The 26,249-nt window shown below is 45.2% G+C and overlaps 1 protein-coding gene across 1 annotated transcript in view; it reads right to left on the bottom strand.

The window, feature by feature from the left end:
- LDAH (lipid droplet associated hydrolase) overlaps positions 1-9,842 on the bottom strand; it is a 100,880-nt gene extending 91,038 nt beyond the window's left edge. Inside the window, exons 1-2 of the mRNA XM_053380874.1 lie at positions 9,601-9,842; positions 3,884-4,033 (exon numbers count right to left, since the gene is read on the bottom strand). Of these exons, the coding sequence (XP_053236849.1) occupies positions 3,884-4,025 (142 nt within the window). The 5' untranslated portion in view covers positions 4,026-4,033; positions 9,601-9,842. The remainder of the gene's footprint in view (positions 1-3,883; positions 4,034-9,600) is intronic.
- Positions 9,843-26,249: the final 16,407 nt, after the last annotated feature.

The following is a 26,249-nucleotide window of genomic DNA, read 5'->3' as shown; positions in this document are numbered from 1 at the left end:
GTTTCCTGTTAATATCCAACAAAAGAGTTTTCTTGCAATGGGCTAATTGCATCATCTCTCATTTAAGAAAAGACTTTTCGTCACTAACAAATTATGCCATTCACAGAGTCGTACAGTGTTCAAAGGGGATGAAATACTGTACACCACAAACAATCACAGCCCTCCTGATACTAGAATAGCACCAACATTATACCTATATTTCAGATACAGGATGAGAGAACAGTGAGTTGTCCTAAGACAGCAGAGGCAAGGTTCAGTTCTGGCAGCTCCTTGTTCAATTTCTTCACCACCATTCCACCTCGGAGAAGTTTTTAGTTCAATGGAAGGATATGCTCATTATGCCAGTTTTGAGAACATGGTTCTTCACAAGGTTAAATCAAGCCAGAACAGAAGCAGATCCCTTGACAGGCAGCCGTGATTTGCAGTGATCAGTAGTGATTTGCCACTTGGTGCCATAGGACAAGCTTCTTCCCTACTGCAAAGGGCAAAATGATATACCTAGTGATGACTTAACTGGAAGAGGGAATGTGGAAGAGGGACCCAAAACAACATTTTTGTAAAATGAATCTAAAGCAAGAATGAACACTTCTTGGAATGCCAGTCTCCTATGGGTTTAACGTGAAACAGACTAGATTTCCCAGGGTTCTGGCACAAGAGGCATTGTCATCTAAACCACTGAGCCTCTTGGTCTTGCTGATTGAAAGGTCAGCAGTTTGAATCCCCGCAACGGGGTGAGCTCCCGTTGCTCTGTCCCCAGCTCCTGCCAACCTAGCAGTTCGAAAGCACACCAGTGCAAATAGATAAATAGGCACTGCGGAAGTGGGAGGGTAAACAGCGTTTCCGTGCGCTCTGGTTTCCATCATGGTGTTCCGTTGCACCAGAAGCGGTTTAGTCAAGCTGGCCAAATGACCTGGAAAGCTGTCTGTGGACAAGTGCTGGCCCCCTTGGCACCTTTGACTGGACTTAACCGTCCAGGGATCCTTTACCTTTACCTTTTCTTTTACTGAAAATTCAAATAATGGTTGTCAGGAGCTATTGTGCTAAAACCAGCAAGGCAAAGTCCTGCTTTTTAAAAGTGTTACCTATTTGACCCCAAAACACACATACAAAACTTTTGAGAGCAGAGCACTAGATTTTGAAAGCAGAAAGCTTTGTTTCATGTCCATGCAGAAATGCTACCCACTAGCTCAAAGGACCACTGCCTTAGCCTAAATTCCTCCCTTCCTGTGTGCCAATCGAATGTGGAAGAACACTGAAATGGACAACACTTCCAATTTGGGTACATAGAGATTTCTGGAAGAGAGCGGCAAGGTTCAAAGAACTGCTCTTAAGTATAATCAGTAATAAACTACAACAAAAATCACAGTTTGTTCAAGAACATATGATGCAATTTACTATATCTCAAAATTAACCATAGATATATATTTTTTTTAATTCCGAGAACAGGCTCATCAAAACAATATAGAAAACACATCCATGCTTATCTTTAAAACAGCACCATCTTCTGGTACTTCTGTTTCCGTGCTACAGTCAGAAAGTACAATTGTTTTGTTTTCATAATTACGTTGTTTTTGGTTGGTAATAAATGCTGCTCACAAAGCCTGACTAGCAAGACTTGTGAAAAGTAAACACACCAAATTCTAGCGTTAAGAAAGCTTCTGCCGCAATTTTTTTAAAAACAAAAGAAAACAGCAGCTGTTGGACTTTTTCCTCCCTACTGAAACTCCAGGGCCTTCTCACTGAAACAGTAACAACAACAACAACAACAACAAACAACAAACAACAACAACAACAACACAGTCGTACCTTGGAAGTCAAATGGAATCTGTTCCGGAAGTCCGTTCGACTGCCAAAACCAAAGCGCGGCTTCTGATTGGCTGCAGGAAGCTCCTGCAGCCAATTGGAAGCCCCGTCGGACGTTCAGCTTCCCAAAATAGTTCACAAACCGGAAGAGTCACTTCTGGGTTTGCGGCGTTCGGGAGCCAAAACTTTCGGGAACTAAGCTGTTGGACTTTCAAGGTACAACTGTATCTGAATAGAAAGAGAACAGATCTTTGCTGGCTCTCAAGAGCAGGTCTAGATTTTGGGTAGCCATTTGGGTGCCTTCCAGATGTTGCTAGACAAAGGCACTGTGGCTGGCTTTGTCTGAATCCGACTGCACTTTTCCTGAAGGAATAATAGAATTGTAGAGTTGGAAGGTACCCTGCGGGTTATCTAGTTCAACCTACTGCAATGCAGGAATATGCAGCTGTCCCATATGGGAATCGAACCTGCAACCCTGAGGAGCAGGTTTGCAGTTTGGAGGTTCTTTTGGGTCCAGCTCTGCCCCTGGAAGCAGGTGACAGGTTTGACTGCTATAGGCAAGGAAAGCCTTGCCACGGTAGCTCACGTGTTGGTTATTTCAGGACTGGACGACTGCAATGCACTCTGTGTGGGGCTCCCCTCACGCTCGATCTGGAAGCAGCCGTTAGTGCAGAATGCTGCAGCACAATTGCTGACAAGAGTGAGGTCTTTGCCACATATAACAGGTGCGCTCAGAGATCTGCATTAGCTGCCAATTTACTACGGTGTTACTATTAGTATATAAGGTCCTTAAAAAAGCCGTTTACTACAAGTTCGCCTTACTCCACATGTTTTTCGATTGGCGGAACTGGCACGGCTACAGGTGCCAGATAATACCTGCTCCACATTTGAGAGACCTTGACTGTTTAGTGTGGCAGCACATTGAACTTTGAAACTCCCTGCCTATTGAGATCAAGCAGGCGTCTCGATCGTACGCTTTTGGGCGCCTGCCAAAAACCTTATTTCGGCAAGCCTACTCAGATGCTTAGGAAGCTGAGGTAATTTTAATCTGTTTTCGCATTTTAACCTTTGTATGTTTTGAAGTACCGTTGTCAATTTGTCTTGATTTAAAAAATACTACTTCTTTTGTGCTAAACCACTTTGAGGTTTCTTTCATAGAATCACAGAATTGTAGATTTGGAAGGGACCCCGAGGGTCATGCAGTCTAAACTCTTGTGGCGCAGGAATCAAGCGGTGTTTATCAGTGTTGTGAAATAAATCAATTGGGTTAAGAAGTAGAGTTTACCAGCAAAGCCTTATGTAACCTGCAACTGTCATTTAAAGACACAAGACCTTATTACAGGAAAGAAACAGAAACAAATTGAAGCATAGTGTTTATGATATCGTTTATAATACAACAAATGAATAAGATCTTGTTACTTTTATTTAAATATAAAAGTATCTCTGACTGTATCAGTATCAAACGTTATTTCAGTCGCAGACCAGCATAAGATAAAACATACGGATAAACTGAACACATGAGACTTAAAACAGGTAAGGGATAAAAACGACTAATTAAAAGCTGATTATACTATACATAACTTAAAAAGATAAAAACACGGACAAATGGTTAAAAGTGGCTATAAGGGAGCCCTGTTTAGGGAAGCTTTTAATTTTTGATGTTTTATCGTGTTTTTAATATTCTGTTGGGAGCTGCCCAGAGTGTCTGAGGAAACCCAGCCAGATGGGCGGGGTACAAATAATAAATTATTATTATTATTATTATTAGGAACGTAAAGGAGCACAGGTCTTGCATTTTGGGCCTTCAGTTTAGGCCTAGTTTGTGGTGCAAGTCATCCTTCGACAAACAGATCTCTGACTGGTTTTGTGCCACATCTACAATACCACAAGCTTATCCATTAAGCTTTCTATTAAGGTTTTTCAGTTAAGCTATCAATGAAAGTCATTCCTTCCTCCCTTTTTAACTTGTTCAACACAACTGTACCCAAGTCTTCCTCCATCCAAGTCATAGCTTGGTTTAGTTCTCGGAATCCAGGAAACGCGCACAAAAAACAACAACCTCAAGTGTCAGAAAACTTACCTGGAATAACTAGAAGCAAGGCTTTGGGAGCACTTTTACGTTTCCAGAGATCTTTCCAAGGCCCACACTTAATGACTTGTGTAGCCATTCCATAAACGTAGGTGAACTCTTCGTGCAGCGGAACTTCAGGTTCTGATTTCATGCTTGCGCCTGAAAACAATAAGAAAAAGCCTTGAAATGTATCTAGCTAGACATAAAATGCCCTACAACATGGGCTTTCTTGTAAGCAAAGGAAGAAGCGACTTGTAGCTCCTGTGTGGCCAGGCAACAACCACGGCAAGAGTTTCAACAAACATTCATATATTTGAGAAGTTCAGAGCAGCTGCCAGATGTTCCCTCCCATGCAATTGCTGCAATTAGTGCAGAATGCTGCAGCACAGTTGCTAACAGGAGTGAGGCAATTGCTATACACATAGGTGAGGCGTTCTCAAAGTAAAGGAAGATTTGAACTCTGATTAATAAGAATACACACAGAGGCTTGAACCATCAAGACTCTGGGAAGGGTGCGTATAATAATCTCCCTCCCTCTACCCCTCGGCCCAGGTCGTTTTATTCACAAAAGAACTTTTTACAGGGTGTTCATAAGAACCAATAAGATTTCTTGTGAGCATTTCAACAAACCCCACTGGGGAAAAGTTAAACTACCAAAACCAATTAAGCACGCCTATTTCTGGGGTAAACAAAACAGTTCGAAAGAACAAAAGTGCAAGTAGATAAATAGGTACCGCTCCGGCGGGCAGGTAAATGGCGTTTCTGCGACTGGACCTAACGGTCAGGGGTCCCTTTACCTTTACTAAACAAAACAGAACTACAAAAGGAGTGCCGTCTGGCAACCCCGGAGGTGCTAAACAAGCAATATACATAATAAGAATGATGGCCAGGAGGACAGCGATCATTATCAGCTTCAGGTGAGATCTGTTTCTTTCTTTTTTTTACAAAGATATTTATTAAAATTTTCCATTGTAATACATTAAAAAATCAAAAAACAAAAAACAAAACAGTTTAAAAACACATAGAATTCACAATCCCTATTTTCAATAACATATTTCCCTGACTTCCCCACACCTCCCCCTCTTGTATTCCAATTCAAATTGTTGGTTCAACAAGTTCTTGTGCCTATTTTTAACCTTTTTATATTTTATATTTTATATTTAGTTCATTTTGAAAAACCAATTTTGCCTTGTAAACATCAATGGTTATACATCAGTGCTTATTCTTAAAACCTTTTTCTAAAGTCGGCCTAAATTCCCTTCCACGATTTCCTCAATTCTCATACAAATAACAAAACAAAGTAAAAGCAAAACAGATTATAATTATACACCCTTTGGATTCCCAAACTCCACCCCCCCCTTTCCCGGTTTCAACCCCCAACAAACGTCCATCAGTCAATCAACTATCAGCCTGGAGACCTCACGTCCGAGGCTCATAATTCTCTCTCCATTCCTTTCTGCCGGTTTTTTTGATAGTCCTTGGTATTAAGCACCAAATCTCGAAGAAACTCTAGTCCAATAGGGTCCATGTTTCTTCCAGCCAGACCTCCATACTTAAAAGTGGAGCCTGAATCTTGTTTCTTACTCCTTTCAAATCCAAATGTCTCCAAAGCTCCAACTTCCACCTTAATCAAGTTTGTAATCCTTAGGTCTTCAGATCTCCACATAAGGAGATCTCTCCATTCTTCAGTCTCCAATTCAGACCAAATTTTCACCATCAAGTTCTTATTTTCCTTTGTAACCATCACGTCAGGCCTCTGGCTCTCCTTTGTCATCTGCAGCATTACAGCTCCTCCTTCATTTTCCTCAGGAACAACATATATCTCTTTCTTCACACTCTCAAAGCTCTCAAGTTTCTCTTCTTGTCCAGCTGCATTGACTTCATGAGTCAATTCCTTATCAGATTCAATGAGTTTGTTTACTGTTAAGTCCAGAGTTGCAACATTTGTAGCCAAAACATCAATTTGGCCTTGTAACTTTCCCAAGAGAACAAAGACTCTGTCCAATTTAGCTTGAATTTTCCCTCCTTCAGCCATTCTTGTAATGTCCCAAAACACCCTCTAGAGGGATTTTGGTTACTTAGTATTCTTTCCAGCTCAAATCCAAAAATCAAATTAGTTTGTATCAGTTCTTCCTTGTTTTCAACAAAGTATAGTCAAATTGTAACAAATATAACCAGCAGAAGCAGCAGAAACAAAGTTCTCTATTCCGTCTTGACAGCTAATTTGACAGCTGTCAAACTCTTCAATACCTTCAACAGGCTCTCTCGCGGATCACTCCCGGGTCCGGGGTGGGGTGGGGTGGCACTTCAGCTCCCAAAATTAGCTCTTATCCTCCAATAAAATTCCTTCTAGTGCCAAATCGTGAAATTAATGTCTTTTGCCCAACAATAAAAGAAAAAAATATCTCAACCTTAGTTAGCAGGTCCTTGCTTTAGGTTGTTTACAGGACGGGGAAGCGGACTTCCTGTTTGGGCCTTCCCCGATCGTACCTAATTCACAAAAAAAATTTTCTTTAAAAATCCAATTTCCGTACTACTCATGGGTTGTTATTTTGAAGTCCAAATCACAAGAAGAAGTCAGCGCTCTCCGGCCATGGCAGCGCGGCTTCACTCCACAGGAGAAGCAGTCGACTCTCAGCACCGTGCCGCTCACCCCGTCCCCCATTCCGAAGCCTTTAAAAAGGCTCCTTCGCAGGTCGGGGGGGCGCAAATGGTGCCCGCCGAGTCACCAGGTTCACAGGCTTCACCGCCTGTGATTTTTAGGGGTCCCCGCGTCGCCGCAGCGGTAAGACCCTAATCCTGTGGAGCCGATTCCCTCCGGAGCTCGGAGGGAATCCGCCATTAGCCGATGGCGCTAACCCGGAAGTCCCCCAGGTGAGATCTGTTTCGTGGCCCTAAGATTAACATCCTAAGATTAACATACCAGAAAAGCTACATCAAAAGAAGCTGCCCACTATCTTCAATGACCCAGGATGCCTGCCTGCAGTATGTGACTTGTCAAGACAGAGAAATGGAACAGGGATGGAGAGGTGTGGATTTATCAAGAATCATATCAAAATAGTTTAAACCCAGCCAACGCAATGCTTTCAATGCTGACACAGATGGCTTACTGTATATTTTGTTATAATTGCTCATAGCAATCCTACCTGATCACTACACATAGGTTTTTTTGCTTCAACAGTATTGCAACAGAACATGGCCGCAGATCATTAAATGACCCAGTTCATGAGCTATAAAATGATGAAACACTCAGGTTGTGTTTTCTGTGAACCACCCTGAGACCTATCTGCCCGATCTTTCAGAGGAGTGGGCAACACAAAGTGTTACGTTGCAAAAGCTCTCTCCCGTTTCCGCAGTCACTGATCAGGCCAATCCATCATGCAAGGGAAATTACAGGGTGTCCAGATGCAACAGTGGACAAAGCAACAAATCTTGGCAAGACAAAAGGCAGTGTGGGTGAGAAGCTCCCTTGTCTGAGAAATGGGTTAGTTGTCTGTCCTGGATGGGACTGAATTCTCCCTGAAAGAGCAGGTTCGAAGGGCTATTGAAGTCCGTGGCCTAGGAACAGGGGAACATGGGCTGTCTAGAGTCCAAAGGATCAGGTGGAAAGGGTTTGAGGGCTACTTTTGGTGCCTGGGATTCCTCGTTCCTGTTTTAAAGGAATAGATTTTCCTTGCGAAGTACTAACGATGTTAATACCTCAGTGCACCAAGCCAGATTCTGAAAGCCAGAAGTCCCCAACAGCCCCTAGCCTTGAGGTCCCCCACCCCTGGGCTTTCCTTTTTCTTTTTTACAATTTATTTATTTATTTATACTTTTCCAATTTCTACATTTCACTAATTTTATACATTTCACTAATTTTACACTCATTTTGACATTTCAAAAAACTTGACTTCCATCCCCCTTCTTTCTGCGGTTCCTTAAATTTGTTTTTAATATCTTCTGGCATATCCAAATTAACCCAATTTGCTCATTTATTCGTCTTTTTAAATATATATATATATATATATATATATATATATATATATATACATACCCTTATAAAACTGCAGGTTGTTAAAAACATTGGCAGGATTATTGTACCTGTTTATAATTTATCTATAAGTATTCAATAAATTTCCACTCATTCACACACACATATATATATATATATATATAGATACATATATATATATACATACATATATACATATATATATATATATATATATATATATATATATATATATATATATCGTTATCTTGGTTTCTTATTCTTCCGGTAGGTTTTGCCATTTCTGCATTTTCCATAAGTTTTTCTATGCATTCTTCCCTTTTACTGGGACTTCTGCTTCTTTCCATTTGGGGGCAAGTAACATTCTTGCCAGGGACGCGGGTGGCGCTGTGGGTTAAAGCCTCAGCGCCGCTGTGGGTTAAAGCCTCAGCGCCTAGGACTTGCCGATCGAAAGGTCGGCGGTTCGAATCCCCCTGTCGCTCGGTCCCAGCGCCTGCCAACCTAGCAGTTCGAAAGCACCCCCGGGTGCAAGTAGATAAATAGGGACCGCATACTAGCGGGAAGGTAAACGGCGTTCCGTGTGCTGCGCTGGCTCGCCAGATGCAGCTTGTCACGCTGGCCACGTGACCCGGAAGTGTCTGCGGACAGCGCTGGCCCCCAGCCTCTTGAGTGAGATGGGCACACAACCCTAGAGTCTGGCAAGACTGGCCTGTATGGGCAGGGGTACCTCTTTACCTTTTACCTTTAACATTCTTGCCGCTGTAGTAGCAACTTCTGGCTTAATCCCCTGAGGTTCCTAAAACTGTGTGAAAACTATGCTAATAAACAACAAGAAGCAGCAGCAGCAAAGCCCATAACGAAAAGGCAAAGAAGAACCTGTGCTGCTGAAGGAGAGTCCAAGGAAGGACTCTCCTTTCTTGGGGGTTTTTAAGCAGAGATTGGGCGGCCACCTGTCATGGATGCTTTAGCTGAGATTTCTGCATTGCAGGGGGTTGGACTAGATGACCCACAGGGTCCCTTCCAACTCTACCATTCTATGAATTGGGGGATGGGCGAGGGCTTGCTCCCCACCCCAGAGAGGCTATTTCTGGTCTGGCCCTTCACAACATTTGATGGATTACAGTGGTACCCCAGGTTACAGATGCTTCAGGTTACAGACTCCGCTAACCCAGAAATAGTACCTTGGGTTAAGAACTTTGCTTCAAGATGAGAACAGAAATTGTGCTCCGGTGGCGCAGCGGCAGCAGGAGACCCCATTAGAGAAAGTGGTACGTCAGGTTAAGAACAGTTTCAGGTTAAGAACGGACCGCCAGTACGAATTAAGTTCTTAACCAGAGGTACCACTGTATTGTATTTTAATATTTTGCTGGGAGCTGCCCAGAGTGGCTGGGGAAACCCAGCCAGATGGATGGGGTATAAATAATAATAATAACAACAATATATTATATTCATCATCATCATCATCATCATCATCATCATTATTTATTATTATTCTCAAAACTACCAGCATGAGTCTGACCAAACTGTGGGAGGCAGTGGAAGACAGGAGTGCCTGGCGTGCTCTGGTCCATGGGGTCACGAAGAGTCGGACACGACTAAACAACATTATTATTATTATTGCTTTCCCCCACTGTGCAACAGAGAGAGAGAGAGAAAGCAAAGCGGCCAAGGGTCGGGGAGGAAACCTTCAGCAGCCGAAGCGAGCTCAGCGGTCAGGAAACCAAACACGTACCTTGCCCGGATCAGTCCCTCCGGGCGCTTTCCGTGGCTGACAGAACCAGACAGGGCAGCTGCTGAGCAGGCCGGGCGGAAGCAGCGAAGCGGCCGGCCCAACTCCCCTACAGCGGTCGGAAGGAAGCTGCTCGTCGGCTCTTCCGCCAGGCTCGGAGAAAAGTGATAGGCGCGCTGTGGAGCCAATGCCGAGCCCACACGTTACAGACATCCCGCCCCCGCCGTGGTAAGCGGAACGCCCCGAGCTGGCTGCGCGCCGCTGGCGCTTTTTGGAGCCTTTGGCCAGCGGTGAGTTTTAGCTCCCCTATGTTAGCGAGATCTGGGTTAGCTGGGCAGTTTCGCCATTCGCTTAAGCCCCTGTTTCCCGCCCTTGGGTCTCCAGCGGCCGTTGGACTACAACTCCCATCATCCCTAGCTAGCGGGACCAGCGGTCAGGGATGATGGGAGTTGTAGTCCGACGGCCGCTAGAGACCCAAGCCTGGGAAACACTGGCTTAAAACTGCTTAGAGGCGGAGGGTGGGAGGGAATCCCATTGAGAGGTTATTAATTAAGATGGCAAAGGTGTAGAATGGGGTTCCCCGCCCCCCAGGCCCTGCTGTGTTGAGGGCTATCAGGATTTTGCTATTTATTTTAACACCGCGTTGAAATAAATTCCAATTAGGTCAATTTAGCTAAACCCCTGTTATAGGGAAAAAAAGGGGGGGGGTTAACATTTACAGCCCAACTCTCCATTAAGGGATGCAGTGTCCCCTAAGTCCGTTATTGGTCAGAGAAAAAGAAGCCTTTTTTAAAATTACGTTTCCAAAATTTTTTCCACATGCCTTTCAATACACAATAGCCTCCCTTTTTACATCCCACTCCCTTTTCCATGGTGTTTGTGTTTCTCTCCCTTTGCTGCAGTCTATCTTCTAACTCTTAAACCTTAACAAAACCACTGTAACCTTTAATCTCTTTAATGCTCATAGTTCCAATCCTGCTCAAGTGTTCATCATTTAATATTTCTGTAAATATTCCGAAAAGGGTTTCCGTTCTTCCACGAAACCTTCAGCATTAGGTTTTCTTATTTTAGCTGTTAACTTTGCCAATTCTGCATAGTCCATCACCTTACCTATCCATTCTAGCAAGGAATATATTTTGTTTTCTTCTGTTGCTACAGAGTTCCCCTGTGGCCACTTGCAAGAAGGTGAGGACCAGAACAAAGTGTGCAAGAACCTTTAAAGACTTTAGACGTCGTCCAACTCCTTAACCAAAGACCACCCAAAAACATCATACATGTGTCACAGAAAGAGGCGCTCTACAACAGAAATTTGAGTGTGGCTTCTCTCCTGTCTGTCAAGATACCTGATCATGTTTTACTGATTGCATTACCTGGGCAGTCTGGCCATTCTTTTGAGATTGTATATACTGTACCTTAGGGACGCGGGTGGCGCTGTGGGTAAAACCTCAGCGCCTAGGACTTGCCGATTGCATGGTCGGCGGTTCGAATCCCCGCGGCGGGGTGCGCTCCCGTTGCTCGGTCCCAGCGCATGCCAACCTAGCAGTTCGAAAGCACCCCCGGGTGCAAGAAGATAAATAGGGACCGCTTTATAGCGGGAAGGTAAACGGCATTCCGTGTGCTGCTCTGGTGCCAGTTCACCAGATGCAGCTTGTCACGCTGGCCACGTGACCCGGAAGTGTCTGCGGACAGCGCTGGCTCCCGGCCTATAGAGTGAGATGAGCGCACAACCCTAGAGTCTGTCAAGACTGGCCCGTACGGGCAGGGGTACCTTTACCTTTATACTGTACCTTAGTTCTTGAATCCAGGTTACTGGAGCCTACTCCACAAAATATGCTCTTAAAACAGGATTTGAAGGATTTGGAAGTGAAATAACAATTGGGAAGACAGCCCTGTTTAGGGAAGTTTTTAATGTTTGATGTTTTATCGTGTTTTTAATATTCTGTTGGGAGCTGCCCAGAGTGGCTCGCAAAACCCAGCCAGGTGGGCGGGGTATAAATAATAATATCTCCTCCTCCAAGGTATTTCCTTTTGCAGAGGAAGTAGGAGAGCCAAGACGATGTTTGGGGATTGTGTCTGTGTGTGAAGTGTGTGTCTGCTATGTGTGCACCCTAAATTTTTTACAGCACCTCCAATTTAGGTGAAATTAACTCATGTGTGTCTTTCTGTGTGTGCAACCTACCTGCTCCTAAAGTAGGATAATGTTGCACATCTGATGACATGGCCTCTCAATTAAAGTCAAGAGTCAACCTGTGAGCTCAACTGAATTGCCTGTAGCAGGGCATGAAAAACAATAGCTGTTATAAACGTTATTAAAATCCAATGTTAATTTGAAATCAAATTGCCAACCTGCTCATGTTACAGTATTACAAGGGTGTCAAATGCAATAATAAAATCCTGCTAAAGCCCAACCAATTTTCAAATTTAAACTTAAAATATATAACCCACGGCCCGTTCAGTCGTTCCACTCACAATAGCTCAAGGGCCTTCCGAGACATCATTTCTCTAACCGCCTCTAGCTTCTACACTGTACTTGTCAGCAGAACTGTCCATAATCTGTAAATTGCTATGTAAATAACATTTTGGTCTCTATGAAGTTATATTGTTTTCAAATGCAGCAGTTCAAATTTTCATTTCCCATACCGTGAATGTGTCCCGTGTCATGCAAACACCCAGCAGGCAAATCTAGCAACAGTGGAAACAACTGCAAACTTGTAACCCCAGATATTATAGCGTCTTGGGTTTATTTTGTATAGCCAAAGAACCCACTTTTAAGTGTGTTCATTCAGCCCCACTGAATTCCTTCCTGAAACAGTTATGTAATGCTGCCAACACTCTCTATTCCTTCAAACCTCCACTCAAAACTCACCTTTCCAAGAAACCTTTGACTCAACTGCCTTAGGCCGAACTGTAGGCTATATTAAATGTGTGATTGCATTTAATATGTCTGTTTTGGTGCCGTTAAACAGCAGCCACGGGGAAGTCAATGTCGGGACCACAATGCAACGTAATTACCATTAGCACATCCGCTCTCTGTGGCAGCTTTGCAATAAGACAAAAAGTGCCATGTTAAATATGATCACACATGCATTATTTTGTCCTTCATTCCTTATCCCCAAGGGACCCGGGTGGCGGCGTGCTCTAAACCACTGAGCCTCTTGGGCTTGCCGATCAGAAGGTTGGTGGTTTGATTTCAAGTGAGCTCCCTATACTTGGTCCCAGTTCTTGCCCACCTAGCAGAAAGCACGTCGGTGGAAGTAGAGAAATAGCTACTGCTGTGGAGGGAAGGTAAATGGCATTTCTCTGTGCTCTGACTTCTGTCACACTGTCCCGTTGCACCAGAAGTGGTTTAGTCATGCTGGCCACATGACGCGGAAAGCAGTCTGTGGACAAACGATGGCTCCCTCAGCCTGAAAGCAAGATGAGCGCAGCACCCCGTGGTCACCTCTGACTGAACTTAACCGTCCATGGGTCCTTAACATTTTTACTTTTACCTTATCCCCACCTGAGAGCCAAACGTCTCCCTGGTAGCCACCCAAAGCCACCCAAGGAAGACAGCTGAAAACAAGCAAGGTCAGGGCAGGCAGGGTTTAACTTTTTACTCCTTCAGATTCCCCTGAAAGCTGCTGTTTGCATGGGGAGCAGGGGTGCCAACTTGAATAAAATATTAGGAGGACCCAGATAAACCCTGCCCCGCATAATCGATCACAAGACGCGGCACGTGCACACCATTTGAATGAAAATGCCTATCATTTTGGGGGGGAGGGCGCACCCCCTCAAACATTTAATTGGTGGGGGAGCAGAGGTATGTTTATGTAACAACCCCCCGCCATACTAACCTTCCAGGCCCAAACGTCACCATAATAAGTAACTGACTTTTGCCACAGTTGGAACGCAACTGGACTGAAGTAAGAAAACTAACTTCTTCCTTTAGGAATAAATGATGCCCCCCCGCAACTCATAACAGAGGATTCTAACTGGGGATATGCCGTGCTGGTGTTGTGGAGCTAAACTTCATCTTGTGCTTTTCAACTGCTGACAGGTTTGCCATTGTAGTTGTTTATAAGAGTTTTATCGCCTGCCTTTTCTTCCAGACACATTCAAGTCCCCAAACTGTCTTCCCGGTATTGTTCTCTAGCGTAGGCAGGGCTGTGGAGTTCTTTGTTCCCAAGCTTTAATGCAACATCTGTCAAACGCAGAGCGGCAACAGGAATTTTCACATGAGACTAAAAGCATCTCTTAGGCTCACTTCTGCTACTTGTGTGCATATGTGAACGCTGTTGATGTAGGACAGAAAGCAGAAGAGAGATATTTTAAAACTGCGTATGCATTCTGGCCAGGACACGTTTTATGTTGGCATTGCACATATGGGAAACTGGAAAGGAAAAGGCCATTTCTGTACCGCGAGGAGGAGCAATGTGCTCCCAGGACCTCACCCCAATTAATCATGTACTTACCCCTGAGTAGCTGGGAATAACATTCCAGCCTTAGCTGTAATTCAAAGCGTGCTTCCTTGAAGTTGGCATCTGTCTGTCTTGAGAAACAATGGTGTTCACCTTGGGGTGTGGAGTCAAAATGCTGGAGAATCACAGTGCCTGCTGTGGCTGCAGAAACCATTAACTTGTAACTACTGCCTCCTGCATTGTTTTTGCTGCATTAGCAACACCAAGGTTCTCAGGAAAGCAGTAAGTTTGGGACCAGCTTGGCTGTAAGGCTGGTGTGCAAGATGCCATCCAACTGCCTTAGGGACTTCATTTGGGATTTGTGTAGGCTTTCCTCCTTAGCCTTTTCTTCTCCCAAAGATGTCCTGCAAGGCAGGAAGAAGAAGAAGAGTTTGGATTTGATATCCCGCTTTATCACTACCCGAAGGAGTCTCAAAGCGGCTAACAATCTCTTTTCTCTTCCTCCCCCACAACAAACACTCTGTGAGGTGAGTGGGGCTAAGAGACTTCAGAGAAGCCCAAGGTCACCCAGCAGCTGCATGTGGAGGAGCGTGGAAGCAAACCTAGTTCACCAGATTACGAGTCCACCACTCTTAACCACTACACCACACTGGATTCCCCCCCAGGATTCACTCCCGACGTCTTTCTCACAAATGAGTATGGCCACAAGGCAGCGGAGGTTTAGGATCAGAGTTTTGCTTCTCCTTCCTAGGTTGACGAGCCCCACCTGCCCTTCACTTCCATCCGCATCATCTGCGGAAACCGATTTCTTGACCATTGGATCCACTATTGGTCTTATCTGCTGAGTCCACCCGAGCCTGTCTTTGAACGCAAGGGAAGTCCCTAACTCACTGAGGATTTGAGACCCATAGGCTGCCCTCACCTGGTTTAGCTGGCCATTTCCCAGGGTGCGGCCATTGTCACATGTTGATAGCTTCTAAGAGCCACAGGTGACAGCTGAGTGCAGGGTGCATAGGGATGTTAGGGGAGGGGTACTACCTCTGGTGGGGGACACGTCCTGCTCCTTCCTTGAAGTAAATCATATTGAAAGCAAAGCCACTTCCGCCCTGCAGAGGAGGTGGGATTACGGGCGTCATGGCCCCACCACATGTGCAGAGGCTGGAGCCCAGCCCCCGAGCGATCAGGGGAATCCCCGGTCGTGTCACCCCCTGGCCAGCCAATTGGCTGGCTCTGGGGGCATGGCCTGCCCTATTTAATGCAGGTGCGACCGGTGATCTCCCTCTTTTTCCGCCTATCAGCTATTCCTTTTTCCCACCCTCCCGCCCTTTAAGGTTTTCGTTCTTCGACCTTGCTATGGACCGTGGTTGGTCGCCGTTCAGGGGCCTGGTAGGAATTCTTCCACTTGGCAAATTGGCACCAGATACTTGGTTTTTGCCTACCTCGTAGCAAATCATCACAACTTTCTGGGCGTTGGCGGTTAGGCATTGGTATTGTTTTGTAGATGGAAGAGGAGAGGAAGCGCCATCACCTGCCCCACATATTGAAGGGTAGTCTGATAAAGGATTCCGGGGGGCGTGGCCCTGTCCGAAGCCTAAGGAGGTGAGGGCCTAAGGTGCGCCCCCTATCGGTGACCCTGGGGGAGTTCCTAGTTGATGTGCATCAGCAGGACTCCCCCTTCTGGTGATTCACCCTTCCCGGACTTCAAGTGGAGGGGCTGAAGCCAGATATAGTCGGTTAGGACCAATGCCTAAGCCAATACCGCTCATCACCTGTAACCAATAAAGTTGTGGCCTTATTTAGCCCATTAACCTTAATAATTGTGTCATGTGTCTTTATTTCCATGGGGGGGGGGACGGGAACTCGCCACGCAATGGGTTTGCTTTTAATTAGATAGCTCACTTGGTTAGAGCATGGTGTTGATCGCATGACCAAGATTCCAGGTTTGATCCCCATATGGAACAGCTGCATATTCCTGCATTGCAGCAAGTTGGATTCGATGATCCTCCAGCTCTGTGACTCTAAAATTTTTATATTGCTTTGCCCAAATTGGATCTCTTCAGGTCTGAAGAACAACAGGGCTTTTATCAGAAGACAGGAGATCAACAGGGTTCACTTTTCTATGGCTGCAGCACTCTTGCATAGCTTGTTTTGCAGCTATCTATCCTCTCGTTCTGCCATTGAGCGCCACATCGCTTCTCAAGGTACAGTGACCATGTGGAACACAGCATTACACAAGAAATGAAACGAGACCAGCCTAATCTCCTTGATCAGCAACTCCTGCTGCATCAGCCCACTGGGATTTCTGCATGACTTCAGTGTCAGCAGAGCTCGATGTGAACATTTTCAATGCTCCGCTACCAATGAAGGCATGAGAAACATCAGTGTCCTAACAACCTGGCTTTGGGGTATTTTTTCTGGCAGCAAACCATCGGCACAGTGGCATACAGAACAGTTTCAGAAGTTTGCTGGTAGTATCTCAAAGCATCAAATCGACAGGAGATAGGTTATTCTGGCCAAAGATCTGGGGGCCAATAGGCTCTATGTGTTTGTAGTTTAGTAATGTAAATAATGCATTAATTGCTACAGCCTATACATTTAAGTCTATTTTTATAGTCCAGCTCAAAATACCGAATCCAAAAAAAGCAGAAGTGGCGTCCAAGCAAAATATAAAATTCCCTTTACATGTCAACAGTTGTGACAGAAAACTCCATCTGGGCACAGATGGCAGTCTCTTTGTTAATCTTGCCCCATGGATGTGTGGAAAATAAATTTAAAAGCAACTTGGGCAGGGGGAGAATCGAACATATGCAGTAAGAAACATGCAGAATGAGCTCGAACTGAGTAAATACATAATAAAATAGCAGCAGAGAGAAGCATTTGGTGCTTCAAAGCATCCAGGGGCATAAAAAGTTATGTGGAGATTGCTGTTTAATTAACGCAGCTGCATGTGCTGGAACAACTCGTATATTAACTTTTCTGAATTTATACCAAAGAACTGCTGAATGAAACGAGACACTGCATGCTTTAGAAACAACACCATGCTTCCAGCAGATTTGGGCTTCGGCCCTTCCTTTGGGGCAAGGCTGATCTGTGTGAGCTGAGCTTGCTTTGCTTGATTTGAGGTGCACTTGGGAAAAAGGTTGGGTATTTTTGTCTTCTCGGTTTAGGGCAGGGGTTGGCAAGGTTTACGTCGCCTGGGCCGGTTCACTCCAGCAGAGATCCCTCTGTGGGCTGGATTGCGAGCGCGCGCAAGTGTGCGCAACTGCAATTTCCAGCATATGCGTCTGTGCAGACACAATTTCCGGCATCTGTATCTGCGCAGACGTGATTTCCGGCACCGCAAAAGCAAGTCCCTGTACCACACTGTGCTGGTTTAGCACAGCATGCAGGGGAGGCTCATGGGCTGGTTAAACGACCCCCATGGGCCGCTTGTGGCCCATAGGCCTTAGGTTGCCTACCCCTGGTTTAGGGTGACTCGAGTCAGCTCTGCACATTGTGAATGGCTGCTCACCCTTCTCAGGTGGGCGGCAGTTGCTTCACACCATTCACTGTCCCCAGCAGCGGAAGCCCACGGATTGGCTGGCTGGTAAGGGAATTCCCCGGCTGGCAGAAGTACCAAGAGGGATTCCCTGCCAGAAAGTCAAGATAAAATGGGCCACTCGGAGGACTCACTGGAGAGGCTGGGCACTGGCTGCAGTCTTGATGGAATCTCTTCCTAGAAGCCAAGCTTGGGGCAGATGGGCCATAGAGCTTCTAGCGGCAGCCTTAGGATGGCCACCTCAGTAGATCAGCATTTTTGGGGAGGCCCACATTCCTTGGCATGGCCCTGATGCAGTTTCACTCCTCCGGCAGATTAGGAAAAGTGCCAGAGATATATTATTAGTACCTTGGTTCCCAAATGGCTTGGCTCCCAAGCAAATCAGCTCACCAACGCCACAAACCCGGAAGTAAGTGTTCCGGTTTGTGAACGTTTTTTGGAAGCTGAACATCCGACGTGGCTTCCACAGCTTCCGCTTGAGTGCAAGAAGCTCCTGTAGCCAATCAGAAGCTGCACCTTGGTTTTTGAACAGTTTTGGGAGTCGAACAGACTCCTGGAACGGATTAAGTTTGAGAACCAAGGTTCCACTGTACTAGACAATTGTTAGCTATTCAAGCCTGAATGGCCTTGAATAATATATTTGGAAACAAACAAAATGGAAAGTTTATTTGATGGAAGGATACTGTCACTGTGTTGCATATTCTTATATGAAGAGTTCTGCAGGATTATTCCAAAGGCTTCCTAGTTCAGCATAATGTTCTCTCACTGGCTAACCAGAAGCCTGTGGGAAGCCCATAAGCAGCAAGTGAGCATAGAAACCAGGCATTTGGTAGTTGCAATGGACTTCATTCATGCAGACATTTGAAAGTTATCTTGTAGGATTGAGGAAGACAAACATGCCAGCAATTATTACTAGTTTAGAATAGGGAGATGAGTGGGTTCGAGTCAACTTGCTTGCCTGGAGTGAACACAGAATATTATTAATTTCTCTGACTTTCCAGGAGAGGCTCATGGGAAGAAATTTGGCAGGTCATTGGGTTGCTGACAGCTGTACTGAAAAGAATTTCCTGCTTTAGATTTGGGAGATCTCCTGGAACTGCTTCCTTCAGTGAGCGGGCGCATTGTTCAGGAGATGTGAAAGCAATGCAAAGGATAGCTGTGTTTATAACTCTGTATAGCTGGTTGATGGTTTCAAGAGAAGGGAGTGGGGGAATTGCGGCATAAGAGACTTTTTAAAATTCAGGTTTGGGAATTAAGACACGTGGTATGCCCTATTTATTATACATTTTACTTTAAAAAATCAGATGTTTATAGACTTATAAATATAGCATCTATCATACTTATATCTGAACAGCATTAGACGAATTGGTTATTATGTGCCAGATTACTCAGTGCTTGCTGCTATTATGTTAACGCCATTTTGCATCTTCCCAGATGACACAGGTAGAGATCTGCTTTGGTCTGCTTTGCTGTATGTTCTCTCTTCTATGAGGAAGTTAGAAGTTTGTGATTGCATAGAGGAATTCTTAGTGTAAGCCAACCATAACCATCTAGGATTTCCTGGCATCTAGCTAGAGAGAGAGAGAGAGAGAGAGAGAGAGAGAGAGAGAGAGAGAAACACTATGTTGGGGAAGAATACATCATTAAATATAATGGCTATAACAATAATATTCGGGGGAAAGTTTTGAGTACAGTGGTACCTCAGGTTACATACGCTTCAGGTTACATGCGCTTCAGGTTAAAGACTCCGCTAACCCAGAAATAGTGCTTCAGGTTAAGAACTTTGCTTCAGGATGAGAACAGAAATCAGGCTCTGGCGGCGCAGCGGCAGCAGGAGGGCCCATTAGCTAAAGTGGTGCTTCAGGTTAAGAACAGTTTCAGGTTAAGTACAGATCTCCGGAATGAATTAAGTACTTAACCTGAGGTACCACTGTATGTCTTAAACATAAGGTAGAAACAAACTTAAAACAGCATGTTCTGGTATGAAAGATGTTCAGTGAGTTCTCATGAACGTTTGTGATTATAAATGTATTTCATTAAGAGATCATTAGGACATTAAAAGCAATCCTTCCTAATCTATGCATGATCTAAATCTGGCAAGCAATGCAACCCAGACTTACTGCATAAATAAGGTAGCTTCCCTAGCCAAAAATGTGCTCAGATTTCACATGGTAGCATTTCAATTTTCAGCAATATCACAGATGAAATACAAACTTTGATTTTTAGAAAATATCCCTTTCTAGTCCCATTACATCTCCCAGAGTTTGATCTAGTGCAGTTGTTGTTTCTGGCTTTTATGCCTTTGAGATCAACTGCATGCATGTTACTTTGAGTTTGAGGAGGTCTTTATGCATAAAGTGCAAAAGATTTTTAGCAGGCTCTCCAGAAGAGAAGTTAGGATGTGCGTTGGTTGATTTGCAACTGGGCAGGGGGGAAGAAATCCTCTTGGTAAAGCGCTCTTTTCTTAACAGTGTGTGGGCATGTTTAAGAGCAGTTCTAAAGCCAAGATATGTAAGGTATGTAAAAAGATTAAGGTGGTATCTGATTGGATCATGAAGCTATTGGGAAAGATATCTGATGTGAAAGATATTTGGGTTGCAATAATTGAAAGAAAAATATCTGAAAGATATTTGGGTTGCAATAATTATGAAACCCAGCTTTGCCTTTCCACACCATCTGAAACGGGTGTGGTTGTTCAAGCAGTACTGGACCATTGTTTGGACGCAGTGATGAGGTAGATGGATGGGGGCCAACAAAGTGAAGGTGCATCCTGCTAAGGCCTGGGAGTTGAGGAGACAACCTGGGAGTTCTTCTTAATCAAACATTGCCATCTGAGGCCATTATTTCAGCCTCGGCTGGTTCACTAGCTGTGCCCCTTCCTAGACTGGGATAGCATGACTGTGTTGATTATGTTCCAGTGAGCCCAAGACCTTTATGTGGGACGGCTCTTGAAGATGGTACAGAGGCTGTAGCTACTGCAGCTTCTGAACCAGACCACCAAATAGAATGGCAATGTGGGAATACCTAACACCTAACTTTTATAAGTTCCAGTGTCAACCTAAAGGTAAAGGTAAAGGACCCCTGGACGGTTAAGTCCAGTCAAAGGTGACTATGGGGTTGTGGTGCTCATCTCACTTGCAGGCTGAGGGAGCTGGCGTTTGTCCACAGACAGCTTTCCAGGTCATGTGGCCAGCAGGACTAAACCGCTTCTAGCGCAACGGGACACAGTGGCAGAAGTCAGAGCACACGGAAACGCCGTTTACCTTCCCACTGCAGCGGTACCTATTTATCTACTTGCACTGCTTTTGAACTGATAGGTTGGCAGGAGCTGGGACAGAGCAACGGGAGCTCATGCTGTCGCACGGATTTGAATCTCTGACCTTCTGATCTGAAAGCCCAAGAGGCTCAGTGGTTTAGACCACAGCACCACTCGCTTCCCTATCAGTGTCAGCCTATTTGGCTCAGTTCAAAGATTTGACAACAGCAAGGAAAGTCCTAAAATGAGTTAATGCCCAAATATTTTAAGGACTGTCTCTTACCTTATCTACCTAATTTTCCATGAGGGACGCCAATTTGCAGTGCCGTCAATAAGTTCACCTTAATGTGTGGTGTTGTGGGATGGGGTCTTCCCCATGGCAGTGGAGCACCGTTCCTCTGGATCTATGATTGCTAATGCCCCAGACCCCCCCTCACCACTGATGACCTTTGGAATTAAAGAGGCATCTGTTCATGCAGGCAATAAAGGCAGTTCAGGATGCTGTATTTTCTTCCATCTAATTGGTGCTGAATTGTTCCATAGGTGGAACTTTGCCATCAATGTTTGGTTTTATGTCCTGTTTTATGTGTTGTTGTTTTTTGCACCTCTCTGAGATTCTTCTGCATGAAGTGTAGTATAGGGGGGGAAATGACTTCATTAATAAATTAATTTAAAGAGTCTTAGTCAATTGCAACTCTGAGTATGACTTGTTTCTCAATAAATGTGGAATAGAAAATTCTCGGTTTGAAATATTTTTGAAAAAAATAAATAAACAAGCACTCACATATCACCTATTTTGTCCAGAGAAAATACAGTGGTACCTCGGGTTACAAACACTTCAGGTTACAGACGCTTCAGGTTACAGACTCCGCTAACCCAGAAATAGTACCTCTGGTTAAGAACCTTGCTTCAGGATGAGAACAGAAATCGTGTGGTGGTGGTGTGGTGGCAGCAGGAGGCCCCATTAGCTAAAGTGGTACCTCAGGTTAAGAACAGTTTCAGGTTAAGAATGGACTTCCAGAACAAATTAAGTTCTTAACCCGAGGTACCACTATACAATAAACATGGACATTATATCAGGGCAAGCCTTAATTCAGCACAAGAGCACATCTTTTGTATGTGGAATGAAGGTCCAGCCATTAATCTCTGGGAATTGGGGAAGGGTTATACTTGGGTGGCAGAGCACTGAGAGCAGATGATCCCAGTTTCATTCCCTGGCCATTGCTGATCAGTGTGTAGACAATAAATACTAAGTTAAATGGACCAACAGCACAAGGAAGCTTCCTATATTCCATAGGTGGGTAAAAGCAATCCTAGTTCAGCTGCATGAGGAGTTGTCATTTCAATGGAACAAAATCTTAGCATTCTGGAAATGGGTGCTGGTGGGATGCCAGGAATGAGCAGTGTACCCAAGCTGCAGTGACTGCTATATAAAATAGCATTTGAGATTCAAGCGAGAAGGAGATTAGCTTTGTTTCCCAGGAAGTGGAAGGAGGTCATGCAGCTAGAAGGTAAATTTAGAGAGCTGTGGAGTAGGCAGAGGATGTGTGTATATGTGTGAGTGAGCACTTATTTATGTGAAGTACTGACCTTCGTTTTGCTTCCCATGGCAGCCATTTTGTGCTGGTACCCACTGTACCATAGAACTAACTCCAGGGGGTTGTGGGTGCTTGGGCAATTATCAATATATCAAAAACCTCATTTTTTTATGCCCTGCCCCCAAAAGCACTGGAAGTGGGCAGAATGAAATCTTTGACCTCAGTGTTTAGAATCTGCTCTTCTTAAGTCATGGTTGAGGCTGGAAAAAATTTCGTTCTCTCAGAGATTGCAGAGAAACTACCGTATTTTTCGCTCTATAAGATGCACCAGACCACAAGACGCACCTAGTTTTTGGAGGAGGAAAACAAGAAAAAAAATATTCTGAATCTCAGAAGCCAGAACAGCAAGAGGGATCGCTGCACAGTGAAAGCAGCAATCCCTCTTGCTGTTCTGGCTTCTGGGATAGCTGCGCAGCCTGCATTCGCTCCATAAGACGCACACACAGTTCCCCTTACTTTTTAGGAGGGAAAAAGTGAGTCTTATAGAGCAGAAAATACGGTAAATAGGCTCTGAGGAGTCCAGTCAGAAAGGGAGCTTTTAGTACTGCTTACATCATGGAAGTATACTAAGGGAATACTGTATAGAATTTGTTAACTTGTATGAAAATCAATAAGAAATTGTAAAAGAAAGAAAAAAAGAAAAGGAGCTTTTCAAAGGGTGGGGGGATTTTTGACAATACTGTAGCTAAGGAGCGGCGACTAAAACCTTCCCTCCCCATGCACTGTGAAGCTGATGAAAATCGCACAACCCACCTGGGCAGTATAATTTTAAAACCACAAGTGTGGTTAGCAATCGCTCTATTAAAGTGATGTCTGGTTTTTCCCTGGGCATAGGGAAATTAAATTTCCAGCCGGTTTCTTAGCACATTATTGTTCCCTTTCATCATCATAGTCATCGTTGTTATTTATAACCTGCCCTTCAATTTGAAGGTTCCCAGGGAAGGATATAAATGAGTGAATGAAATGCGCAGAATAATGTCATAGGCGGCCATAAAAACTAAAACAACAACAACAGAAAACCTCTTAAAATGACAGATTTACAAAGGAAAAAAGATGATTTTAAAATCTGCCATGTCCATGCGTACACAACTGCTTCTATCTAGTGCAGCTCAGGAAAGATACTAACTTCTATAGTCCAACAAAACCTGACTCTTTGCGGTGATCATTGGGTGGTGTTTGTGTGGTTAGTTTCTGATGGAACTGATACACACTATGCAGGTGCAGAAATGAGGATAATAGTTAAAGAAGCCACAGATCCTTCCAACTCAGTCCAAGGGCATCTTGACCGTCTATGTGTCTGGAACATCGCAAAGTAAGTCATAAACCTATTCGCCTTGAAATTATGACTTCTGGCACCATCTGCTCAGCTACAGTAGATACTTAAGAAGCCTTCCCCATCTCTGCCACAGAACCGTCAGCACCAAGTCCAAACACTTCAGGAGTGGAGACAAATGGCCACTGTAAATCTGTGACAGGTAAGTGTGAAGGGCAACAGAAAGGCAGGTTGTTATTTTGTAACAGGTGAATTGTGCAATTTGTGCCTTAGATACAGCATTCACTTATGTAGTCACCTGCAATATTGAGATAAAACTGTTGTAAGATTAGTGAGAAAAGCAATGACAAACCTAGACAGCAACTTAAAAAGTAGAGACATCACCTTGCCAACAAAGGTCCGTATAGTAAAAGCTATGGTTTTCCCAGTAGTGATGTATGGAAGTGAGAGCTGGACCATAAAGAAGGCTGATTGCCGAAGAATTGATGCTTTTGAATTATCGTGCTGGAGGAGACTCTTGAGAGTCCCATGGACTGCAAGAAGATCAAACCTATCCATTCTGAAGGAAATCAGCCCTGAGTGCTCACTGGAAGGACAGATCCTGAAGCTGAGGCTCCAATACTTTGGCCACCTCATGAGAAGAGAAGACTCCCTGGAAAAGACCCTGATGTTGGGAAAGATGGAGGGCACAAGGAGAAGGGAACGACAGAGGACGAGATGGTTGGATAGTGTTCTCAAAGCTACCAGCATGAGTTTGACCAAACTGCGGGAGGCAGTGGAAGACAGGAGTGCCTGGCGTGCTCTTGTCCATGGGGTCACGAAGAGTCGGACACGACTAAATGACTAAACAACAACAAGATTAGTGAGATAACACGTGAGTGTTAGTGAGCTAATAGAGGTGCACGAGGTGAGGTGAAGTCAGATGCCTCAGGAAGCAGATCTGCCCCTGCCCCTACCATTGCGCCACTGACAACCTGCCGAGGCTTCCCAGGTCATTCATGCCACTGTATTGTGGCAGTGGCGTAGATGCAGCTGCAGAAGAGGGTACAGTTGTGGTGATGGAGCTGGCGGCAGTGCAAGTGTGGGGGCAGGGAGAGGAAGGGAGAGGAGGGCATCGGGGCTGGCTGCGGGGCAGTTTGCCTACAGTGCCAAAATGTCTCAGGCCGGTCCTGGCCAAGCCTGTTGAATGTGCTGGAAGGAATGCTTGCTTGCATAAGCCTGTGAATTGAGTTGACCTCCTTTGGCTGCCTTTTGGGTGCCAGGCCACCTGAGATAAGGCAGGTGGCATCTCAAGAAAGGGGGAGCACCATGTTCCACCAGGAGCACCATGTTTACTAGACTAAGGTTACCAGATTTTTTCCAATGAATCCGGGGACACTTTAAATAAAGAAAGAAATATGACACGTTCGGGACGTTGATGCTGCAGCGATGGCGGTGGCAGAGGGGTGGCCGCCACCTTGACCTCATCCGCCATGTTTCCCCTTCCTCCAAGGCTTCTACAGTGGTACCTCGGGTTACATACGCTTCAGGTTACATACGCTTCAGGTTACAGACTCCGCTAACCCAGAAATAGTACCTCGGGTAAAGAACTTTGCCTCAGGATGAGAACAGAAATTGTGCGACGGCAGCAGCGGGGCGGCAGCGGCGAGAGGCCCCATTAGCTAAAGTGGTGCTTCAGGTTAAGAACAGTTTCAGGTTAAGAATGGACCTCCGGAATGAATTAAGTACGTAACCGGGGTACCACTGTATCTCCTTTCTCCATGAGCCTGGGCAGCCCCTGAGTTGTTGATTCTTCGGTGGTGGTGGGGAAGCGGTGTGTGGTGGGTCAGGCATGGAAGGGTGAGGAGGGGGGCCAAGAGTGGTGGCGGTGGTGAGGCTTGGGCAGCGCCATGCCTCCCTTCCCATCGGAGCAGCCCCAATCCCATTCCTACTTGCGTGCAAGCAGGATGGGGCAAGGATCTCTCAGGCAACACAATGCCTCCCTTCCCATAGGAGCAGCCCCCTGCCCCTTCCTGCTTGCACGCAAGCTCCAATAGGCAGTGTGAAGCCTCCCTTCACAGCTGAGCGATCCCCTGCCCGCTCCTGCTTGCACACAAGTAGGAGTTGGGAGGCTGCTCTGATAGGCAGCATGAAGCCTCCCTTCACAGCTTAGTTGCTGGGTCAGGGAAGGTGGAGGCAGCCCGGAAGGTGCACCACAATCATATGGGGACTTCCGAGCAGCTCCTGAAGCCAGCCAGAGCCAACTGCTCTGGGCTGCTGAGACTGCCGCTGCTGCTGCGTTTCCCGGGGACATTAGATGAAATCCGGGGACATTCCGAGGATGGAATTTGTCCGGAGACTTATTCGCAAATCCAGGGACTGTCCCTGGGAAATGGGGACATCTGGTAACCCTATACTAGACATTATCAGTCAAATATATCCCCTCCACAGAACCTAGTAAACCGGATTGGTAGTTGTGTTCCTATTAAGAGTATTTGGCAAGACAACATGACAGTGATGAGGGACTGAGGATTGAAGTGATTGTTCAGTGGTATTATTGCAGTGGGCGAAGCTGTAAAAATGTGACTTTTGAGTAAATGTTCTTATA

The sequence above is a fragment of the Podarcis raffonei genome, chromosome 3 (assembly GCF_027172205.1).
Source record: "Podarcis raffonei isolate rPodRaf1 chromosome 3, rPodRaf1.pri, whole genome shotgun sequence".
Classification (NCBI taxonomy): domain Eukaryota; kingdom Metazoa; phylum Chordata; class Lepidosauria; order Squamata; family Lacertidae; genus Podarcis; species Podarcis raffonei.
This window is presented reverse-complemented; position numbering and strand designations above follow the sequence as displayed.